The sequence below is a fragment of the Phoenix dactylifera genome, chromosome 8, assembly GCF_009389715.1.
Source record: "Phoenix dactylifera cultivar Barhee BC4 chromosome 8, palm_55x_up_171113_PBpolish2nd_filt_p, whole genome shotgun sequence".
Taxonomy (NCBI): domain Eukaryota; kingdom Viridiplantae; phylum Streptophyta; class Magnoliopsida; order Arecales; family Arecaceae; genus Phoenix; species Phoenix dactylifera.
Window position 1 is genome coordinate 764,767 of NC_052399.1, and position 10,675 is coordinate 775,441.

Genomic DNA, 10,675 nt, shown 5'->3' on the forward strand with positions numbered 1-10,675 from the left:
CAGCCCAGTGAAGTGAGCAGCGTGTACCAACCGGTGACCAGCAGTACTAGGTAATTTAACAACACACAACTTGGTTCAGATGGTTGCGTGCTCAAACCTTGACACACAAAAAGATAAAATTATGCAAGGATTTGGAGTCATGCCACTTCAAAGAATAACACCACAATTAGCCGCTTGCATTTCGCATCTTGAACTAGGTGTTGGAGGATATATATATACACAGCTTAGAAGTTTACCAGGATGTGAAGGGACAACTTGTTCATATATACGATGAAACTGTGTAAACAACGTTATACACGTATGGGGCTTCTGTTAAGGTTTTCCCGGAAAGGAGGAAGCAGTCTAATTCACCCAGGAATGATGTTGAATGTTCCCGAGCTCTGTTGAGTTCTCCCAATGCACTGGAAGCATCACTGTGATTTTAAGCATTGGATTCTCCCCAGCAAATGATAGCTTTCAAGCATTACATCCAATAAAATAGACGGCCTTAGAATAACTTTGAGATAACCCCGCAGGATGACCAAAGAGCCACAGAAGCTGCCTTTAAAATTGCTGGATTTTGGTATACCCTGGAAAGGCAGAAAAAGGACAATTCCTTAGATCAACAAACTGCAATATAGAAAACAATTTAAGGAATGCTCTCAGAAGAAAGTTAAAAAAGCATCTATGCAAGAAGTGCTGCTTTAAAAAAAAAAAATTAAAGAAAAATGCAACTAAAGGACAAATATAACGATTTTATAGTGGAATATCATAAAATGATTTTTTTTTTTATATATATATAGTCAAGATGAATACATTATTTAGCTTTCTTTTCTTTTTTTTGGAGATAAGGAGGGAATCCTGCCCATATATTAAGTGCCTGGGCTGGTGAGACTCAAGCCCAGGAATTTTACCCAGGGGTGAATCATACATGTACGAATAACCTGGGCCGAATTCTTGACAATACACCATTCAAGTGATTTGAACCCAGAACGTCTGACTTGTGAGGGCAGGATATGACCCAAGAGAAAATCTTGATAAGAGTAAATCTTACTGCTATTTAATAATAATTAAAGACAGGTAATATAATCTCCTGCTACTACCAGTTTACATGCCACGAACATTAAGAATGTAAAAATTACATTCTATCTTAAATCTTAATACAAGGGATTATCAACATGTTGCAATCCTTGAAAACCAACTTTCAGATAAAATGTCTGATGCTTTCACTGATATTGGACTAGAGACTGGAGAGATTCAGCATGACAATATTTCTGAACAAGATACAAATGGGAAACTAGGCCTCTAAATGATTTGATGAGAGTTACATTTGTGCATTTTATGATTAACCAGTGCCAGAATTCTTGGAACTAAAAAACAGACGAAATCCAACTGGGTGGGGGAAAAAGCCATGATTGTAGCATGTAGGATAAATCATGGAATAAGCAAGATTAACATTTAAACCTCTAGTGCCATTGCCTAGTATCTGTATGTGCACAAACATGTGTGCACCTGCTTGTTTTGTGGTGTATGCAGTGATTCAAATCTAACAATCTATCTGCGCAGAGAACTTACCCAACAGCAGTTGCACTCCAAGAAGCAACATTGTAAACAACTTTGCTTCTATTCCATGCCTTTTGAAGCCTACTCTTCTTCTTTTTTACAGAGAATGTTTTACTAAGAGCTAAAAGGGCCCAACAAAACGAGGCAAAAAGCATGCATAAGAAACATGAAGTTTATTTCTGATAATTAAGAATGAAGTAAGACGCAATGACTTATCATATACATTTTATGGAAATAGATCAAAGGCACTTACCTTCTTGCAGTTGATTGGGGGTTAGTTCCTGCATAATAAGGTGCTAAGTAAGAAAACATACAAAGGTAATTAAGAAAAATTATAATTCAAAACCTTATAAATGAAAGCATTGGGTCACCTAAATAGAACTTTCTATTAGCTCAGATACAGAAATATCTTACTTTGAGATAGGTATAATCCATTAAATTTTATTAGTTTATATAAAAAAAGGAATCATGGTGAAAATGCAACTTGAACAGTTAATTAACAAGATGTCAAGACAGGAAGGTCTGAGCAAAAGAATTGTCATATTGCCAGCCAGTACAGTATAGTACTTGAAGGGTTAACAAGCTGAAAACCTAGCGACTAATAATGGAAATGTTTGGCATACTTTAGTTTGCTCTAATGATAATAGGTATGCAGCCATGAAGCATGCCATGCCGTCCACGATGTCCACTTGTCTAACAAGAACATAATCATCTTGGTCTGATTCAGTCTCCCCAACAACAAGCTCATCTTCCCACAAATCATCAGCACTAACCATATCCCAAGATGAATTATCATCTGCTGCCATAAAAGATCTCCATCAGCAATTATGACTAAAACTTGGAAATTTATCAGAACCCACAATAAGGAATATATTAGTTCTTCGAAGATCAATAACATATCAAATTGCGATATATTCATAAACGAGATGAGATATAAAAGTACTTGAGAACAATAGAATAATACAATCAGTTTGGTATGTTCAATGCATACCATGACTAGTTTGAGCAACTGACATGTGGACACTACCAAGTTTTTCCAGAAAGTTAGGTGATTCAACTTTGGACTTGAGAAGTTGACATAGCTGCATAACAAATGAGGGTATCAAATATTTTGTAAAGTAAAAGTCCTGAAGTTAAGAGCTGTTACATGGCATTCCACCTAGTAGAGCAAATAATCACACACAAGCACACATTTTATAGTCTGCATGGTTGATACGTACGCAACTGTTCCCTTTTACAGTAATCTTCTGTAATAAACACACAAATATACGACAAGCACTTTCAGTTATTCATTAACATTGTAGACACAACTGTCTTTTCTCTTGAACATGAGGAGACTAGGGGAAGTGCATGTGCAAAAGAAAAAAAAAACAAAAACACATATTACTTTTTATCATGGTATAGCTTGTCTGGAGAAGGGTTATCATTCTCGAACCCTTGGGCTTCAGTCAGAGCATGTGCCTCTAAGCTAGTCTAGGTGGCAAGAACCAATGACTTAGCTCTAGAGGGCTACCAAAAAGGGAGGCAGGAGGGGGGTCTCCAATGGATTCCGTTGAGGTCTCTCACTGTTGTAGCTTGGTTAGGATTGGAGTTCTAGCATGTTTGCCGAGCCCAAATGCCATAAAAATGGTAGGTCAATAGCCTCGAGTGCTATTATAGTATAGCTTGTCATATTTACAAAATGCCATCATAGATTAATGTTGCATAATCATAATAAAACTTCAAGTTTTATATCAGCTTTTCTTTTTTCCTCTTTATAAAACAAAACCAAATTTACATTAAAAGGCCTATTCTTAGGAGTTCAAGAAAAGCTTGAGGTGACAACCTAACTGGGTCTCAATGTCCTCGAGTAATCTTAGAAAAAATATGTCAAATGTTTTTTTTGTTAATTTCATATCAAGCCCTAATGAAATTGGATGGGAGCCTAAGGCTCAGGCTCATAGCTTAAGTAGGTCTAGACTCCCTCAAGCAGTCTTGCAGTGGAGATGTAAGAAGTTTTCTTTTTCACTTCTAACAACAGGGGTATTTTAAGAATTGTGGCATTTTTGGAACAGAGGTGCAAAAAGCTGGGAAATATTTCCACTCTCATATAGTTCTAACTATAATACGCATGTTGGATGCATGTGACTGCTAAAGATTTTAGATTTATGATAATTCAATATTAATTTTAATTATTAAATCTGAAAACAATTAATTTACAATTAATTTTTCTTATCTCTTTTTCTCCCCCTCTAAAATTTTTTACAATTCGAATATACTAAGATATCTTTTTAAGAGTGTTTACATTTTTTATTTCTTGCTAATCAGATCTTCTCTCAAAGCTCATTAATGTTAGAATTCCTTCTTCAATAGAAGACTTAAACTTTTGAAGAGAGAAATCTAATTAGAGTTACTATAGTAATATAATATTTTAAACATTTAATAGACTATTCTGATTAGGGTTATTTTTGGAATTGAATATTGTAAAATTAAACCACTTTTATATAGTTTAAGATATCAGGTTACATGGAAGATGTGACTCCAAAATGGCCGTAGACTAGGAAAATTCCATTAGGAATTTGAGTTTAATATACAAGATAAAGTTGAGAGAAATAACCAAATATATCATAACATAAAAATCCTAAGCAAGAACTGGATTAACAGCATATGCTTTGGAGATAAAACAAAGTTCTAAAGTACCACAGGTCCTTCACTAATTATAAATTATCACAACATACTATACTACCACAAGTAGCAGCACTAGGGAATAGAAAGGAAACATACAGCTAAAACACACTTTCAGTTAGACAAACATTTAATTATTATATCCAATCTTTTTCATAATTCACCATTTTGTTATAAATAATAAGATAAAATCACTGACTTTAAACAATTTAAAATGTCAATAATTATATAAATTTTAAACTGTGTATATATAAGAATCATAAATGCGCATATTGGTGTAAAAAAGCAAAATAAACATTTAACATCAAGCTAAAATCTTTTACTTCAAGTTCCCCAATTATGGCTCACTAATAAATGGCAAAGTTTAAGATTTCAATCTAGACTGAAATGTTCTGGCCAAAACAAATTTAGTACACTTTGTTATCATCAAATGTTTGCCAATTTTGGCTGAAACTAAGCCAAAAAATCTACTAACTTTATTATAAGATTATTTCTTATCTTCTTCTTGAGTTGCATCTAGGTAATTAATCAAAACTATGGGAAGACTTTTTGAAAGATTAAACTTGGCTTTGACAAGTTTTGGATAGATCCGCAAGCACACAGCTGTTGGGCTGCAATGAATTTAATGGAAACATATGTCTCTTCAGATTTTGTCATGCTACAACTTTTAGGCTTTATTAACCATGCCTACATTTTCATGAAGTATCACTAAATAACCAAAATTCACAACTAGTGCACATGTGAGGATAAGATCTTTAACAAGTCACATATTATAATTTGAAAAGTTTTCTAGTCTAATTTTCTGAAATTTATTGGTTTCTTTTTTAGTTGTTCATAAACATTTGTTTATTGTTCTGGATCAGTTTAAAAGTGTAAGACTGGAGAACCTAAGAACTTGAAGGTTTGAAAGAATATAATCTACATTATATTAAAAAGAGTGATTTGAGATCCTTGAGCCTGTTAATATTTGTCCATGTTAGGAAAAAACTAATCCGCTTACTAAAGTTTTATATTATATAGGTCAAGTATGCATGTAAAGTCGAAAAATACATAGTTTCTTTACTAGATAAAAATCTCATTCAAATTTAAAGATAGACTGCCTCGGGTTCTCTAACCAACCCACATCCTAATTACCTCAGTCAATCACATCTCTTCTCAAGTTTTGTCCCTCCAACCTGACCAAAGCAATCCAAACTCTTGATTAATCTCATTTTATTTTGCAAGCATGAATTTGGATGCATCCATGTACTATTATTCTCTGAAATGGTATCAGAAAAATTGCTTGAAGTGCTTCCGTATTGTGTTTCCCAAATTTTATAATTCTATTCATTTGAAAACTCCAAAACTTAAACTTAGATTGCTAGGACTGCCAAAACTATTCAGATTTAAACCTACTGGCCTAGATGAAATGAAGCTTCTGAATCTTGGTGCTCACAGATATGTCAATCAACATGCTGTACTTTGATAACGTTAATCTTGGCTTCAATTGTAGCTTTAGTATTCATTTTTTCTTCCAAATTTTTTTGCAAGCCATATTACTATTCCACACCTGAAATCGTTCTCATGGCAATTCACAAGATTCCTGCAACTATAATGTGTATCATGCCAATGCAGATAAAGGGCTCACAATGGCATGCCATGATGTATTTGCACTGTCTTAGAAAGATGTGACTCTATCGAAAGGTTACTAAAGGTACAGTGAGATATGCCAAGGAAAAAGCTTTTGTTTATTTAAGCTGTTTTCAGTTGATTTAAAGTGGTTAATAGATAGAACTAAGTTTTGATACTTCCAGACAAATCTAGCATTTTGCAAATTCAGACAGGCACAAACTTTCTATTGCAAACAAGTTCTGAACATATGTATGACAGTTACTACGGAAATCCAGCCTATAAAATGGGATGAAATAAGATATTATGAAGTAAGCAAATCAAAAATCAAGAGAAGCTTGATGATCGGGGGTTCGAGGATGGATAATTTCGGAGCAGCCCAAATGAGACAATGTAACTTTGGTGGACGCAAATTTTATTTATGCGCGATTCAACCACATGACAAACCAAATAACCAAGATATTTTGTAGACCAATAATCATAATCATATCTTCTAAAGTCACATGTGTCACTCATGATCCTTTTTATGTAGTTGCTTTCACTTCACTTCCTAAATTTTCATGATTCACCCTTTTCTTGTTAAATTCACAAACCTGCCTATTGCCCAAAGTTTATTATATGCATGCCCTTTCTAGTACCTAGTTGTCTTCCATCCACTAAGTATTTCACTTGAAATCTTCGGCTAAAACAGAAGATATAGACTTATTATAGAACCATAGTATGCAGAAACTTCAACTAAAAATGGCAACCGCACATTCTTGCCAATAAGTGGGACCTTGTATTATTCCTTGATCACATCCAACTGCAAAGTAATCTAAAATCACTAAGTGGAAAAAATGAACTCTATAATTTATTAATTAAACCATCATGTGTACCATCTATTCAATCCAGAATCCAGTCAAAGATTTATATGCAGATCAACACTACAACAGACATTCATTCAAAGTGAATTAATAGGAATTCAAAACGCACCCACTTTTCCCAAGCCATTCTCACAGTACAGGATAAAACAGTCAGCAAATTGGAAATGAATGGCAATTACTAGTCCTACCATGGATATCGAACCAACGAGATCTTGGCATCATTATGAAAAGCATATGTTTTGCCTACAAAACCAATTATTCAGCATAAATTTCCATAAAGTTAAACCTGTATTTCAAGACTTCTCCAATATTTGCAGGAGCAAATAACAGATTTTTTTTCTTTCTTTTTGGTTACCAGATTATTACTATCCTTACATTCTGGAAGTGCTGCTACATCAAAGAACTGCAAGATAGATAACAGACCAGGTTCCACAAGCTCTAGTCTGACTCTCAATCAAATAAATCGAAACATAATTATGCCTGCTAACCAAAGATTGGAACATCAAGTTGTTTGGGTTCAGATCCTCCATAAATAATCTGTAAAGTATCTACCTACATTATTTGCAGTTTCAAACAATTTCACAAACCTTCTTAGAGGCGAACAGGATGGTAAACTGGGTCGCCTCCTATGTTGCACGACATTTCGGGGAGTTCTTATGGATGTCCATAGTAGGACTCCCGCCCCCTTTGTACTTTTTACTTTCTTCTCACTTGGCAGGTTGTACTCACATTAGAACAATATGAATTGCCGCTTTTACCACAAAAAAAAAAAAAAAACAATTTCACAAACCTCTAAATCTTGGTACTAGAAGACTTCTGATGAAATTCTGCTACCTCAGCTCTAAAACATAAATTATTTTAATAAGCAGATAAAAGAGAAATCAAAACCAAATCCTCCTTACGTTTTCCATCATCGAAAGAATTGTAAAATATAAGATATACACCTTCCACCCCAATCATAGACCCCCCTTGCCAAGATTCAACTTTTATAACGTAATCAGAATAAATTACACAAAAACTATCAGAATTTAATCCTATCCACCATTTCGGGTTATCAATTGTGGATCAGAACGGAAATTCAATCAAGAATTACAATAATTCGAGATCTACCTCATCTGTTTCGCAATCGCTGGCGGCCGGGGACTGCAACGGCAATCCCTCCTCCCACACCTCTTCTTCCCTCCTCTTCCCCTCCTCGTCCGCGTCGACGGCGTCGGGATCCGGGTCCAGGTCAGCGTTTTTGAGGAGCTCGAGCGCTCGCTGGCACTGCTCGAGGACCGCCTCAAGGGTTTTCCGCCGCACCCGTATCTGCTCCTCCGCGCCCCCGCGGAGGCGCGGCGGCCTCCGTGGGGCCGCGGTGGCGGAGTGCGAGGTCGCCGCCTCCGCATCCGCCTCCTCCATGAAGCCCTGACCCTAAGAAAAGAAAGTGGAGGTGGGGTAGGGACTCTATAGAAGGACTGGCCTTTTATTAAAATGATTGAGGAGGAATTCCGGCCCCGTTCCTTCGTCTCCGGCTACTTGGGATCTGTTCTTGGCGTTCCTTGCCGCCGGACGGATCACGAACCGGTTTTCATAATTGTCGCTTATATTATAGAATATTTTTTTTACGTGTATACTATTCTTTCTAAATATTAGAGTATAAATAAATATTCTTTTAAATTGATATTTGCATGTATATCCTCGTAAATACTTATTTTGCTATTCTTTCTTTTTTTTTTTTTTTTTTATTTTTCCATATGTATCCATGCTATCTAACGACGTTAAAAAATTAATGGTTTCAAATTAAAATGATTAAAATATCTTAATGGGTAGACATGCAAATAGAACACGATTCCGATGGCAGAAGAAGAAAACAGAGATAATAGCATAATTTTAAAATTTTATTTTATTTTTAATTAATATAAATATGATTTTTCTTAACACTGTTAGAACAACCGTTATATTATGGGCATTTGCACAATAACAGAGTTTACGAGGGTATACATGCAAATATCAATTTTGTAAGGATATTCATGCAAAATTCGATATTTAGAAGAATATTCATGCAAAAAAATCCTTTATTATGATATATGGTCTGGCCATTGGGTTTGGGAGGAGTTTATCGTTGGCTATTATGATATCAATTTTCGATTTTCTTTCATGCAAAGCTTGATCATCACTTAAAAATATTGACCGCACGCCTCTATTTCTTCGTTTAAAAGAAAATTCTCTTATTCCATTTTCATCAATATACATAAATACAGAGTGCAGCTGATAGTTCCTTATCTGCAGGAAGATGGTTTTCTTTTTCTGTTCTTAATTTCTGATCTTTGTCCAAGCTGATTTGAGGGAAGTAATGGTGCTATGGAGGTCAGTTGCCGAGGGAACAGCATGCGATAGTTTTCTAGCAAACCTATAGCAAATGAGGATATCCTCTATCTTCTCCAAAAGGTGCCGATTGTGTTAATGCTAACACTAAGAAGTCTATATCTTCGGCAGGATTCCAGGCCTCCATATTGTTGGTGCATCTGGGCATCCAAGCCCACCTTGATTTATGAATTGATGGAAGGAACTAATTGAGAATACATTTGGGGTGCATTTAGTTGGCTACCAGAATCGAAATCCGAATTGGAATCAACATAATTATATTTTTCGATGCATTGGGTTTGTGACTGTAATTGAAACATTTTTGATTAAATTTTTTTTAAAATCAATTAAACAAAGAGTTATTTTTGAAACATTATTTTTTTAAGTAAAATTGGTGAAATAGGATTTAAGTACCGGAGCAAGAGCCGGGATTGAGTTTCGGATATTTGGGGTATTTCAATTCCTTCTTGAATTAGAAATGGACTTGGAACTTCTCATAACTAAACGACTAAAATGGAAGTCACTCATTCCTATTTTCGTTCTTATTTTCATTCCAAAATCCAACTTTCTCAAACCAAACATGCCCTTAAAGCATACCAACACCAAGAATAGAGTGTCGAACATGTTTTTTGGTCGAATTAATTTTAGGATGTCAGCAAGATCTTTGAGTTCTTTTAGTTGTGTAAGAGGAAGGCTGAGAACGATGTTCCATGGTACCCGATCTATTGTGAAGCAACTGAATGTTCTTTGCACTTGAAGGCTTAACAGAGTGGGGAAAAGAGAGGCCAGCTGTGGTTTCCATCTTCCATGGCAAAGACTAATAGTGTCTCCGTTCTCAAGTTCAGGAGATTCCCAACCACAAGGGGTTGACAGCGTTTATGCACTAGCCACTCATAATCAAGTTGCACCACGGTGACCATGGGGATGAAAGAAGCCACCAACGTTCGCACTCAATTTATGAACCTAAAACCAAACCGATCAATGTCAAAACTAATGCAATCTGAATCAAATGATCAAGATCCAGTTGATTCAGGTTAGGATATATATCTAGAATGGAAAAACTGAAGTTGCTGCTATTGCATGCAAGTGCACGGAGGTGGCATACTTGAGAGTTGCCTTTGCGCTGCAGAATGTCTGTTCAAGTAGCCAAAGTAATCACTTCACCAAAATCAGTTTCTGAACTATTTGGCTGTTCTTATTAGCACCTAAATAATGCATTATTAGATACCTTCTGTTGGGCTAATACTTTGATTCTCACTCCAATCCAGGTATCATTTATGAGAGAGATACCAGGATGTCATCAAATCTCAAACCAAAGAATGATATTGTATCTCGTCTTGTGAGGACCCATGCGGGGTAGATATTGTTAATTGTAAAAATAATAACATGCTAAGATTTAGAATCACATAATTACCGTATTCAAGTTTGAGAGATATACCTGCGGAAGACATATTGAATACGTTCTTCAATCACCTGGAATAATAGCGGCTGGATCTTCCCTTCCTTGCTCCTCACAAAACATAGCCGTCAATGGGGCAAGCTATCAACCATATGGAGAGGAGAGGGGGACCTAGCCTATATATAGAAAACATAGAGGAGCCTTCCCATTAAAGGCTCCAAAATCCTAATTGGGTTTCCTGGCCTACATACCA

General features: G+C 35.6%; 1 protein-coding gene across 4 annotated transcripts; it reads right to left on the reverse strand.

Annotated features, from left to right (window-relative positions):
- Positions 1-146: 146 nt before the first annotated feature.
- LOC103710994 lies at positions 147-8,260 on the reverse strand. 4 transcript variants are annotated; one of them, XM_008796950.4, is made up of 6 exons: positions 7,788-8,258; positions 2,534-2,624; positions 2,166-2,341; positions 1,796-1,823; positions 1,555-1,663; positions 147-569 (listed from the first exon to the last, which is right to left on the reverse strand). In XM_008796950.4, exons 1-6 carry the CDS (start codon positions 8,076-8,078, stop codon positions 488-490), a joined length of 777 nt encoding a protein of 258 aa, XP_008795172.1. In that variant the 5' UTR covers positions 8,079-8,258; the 3' UTR covers positions 147-487. The 4 variants fall into 4 exon arrangements, with proteins under 4 accessions (XP_008795172.1, XP_008795173.1, XP_026662006.1 ...); XM_008796951.4 differs by having other exon boundaries at positions 2,166-2,338; positions 7,788-8,257; XM_026806205.2 differs by lacking the exon at positions 1,555-1,663 and having other exon boundaries at positions 7,788-8,260.
- Between the last annotated feature and the right edge of the window lie 2,415 nt (positions 8,261-10,675).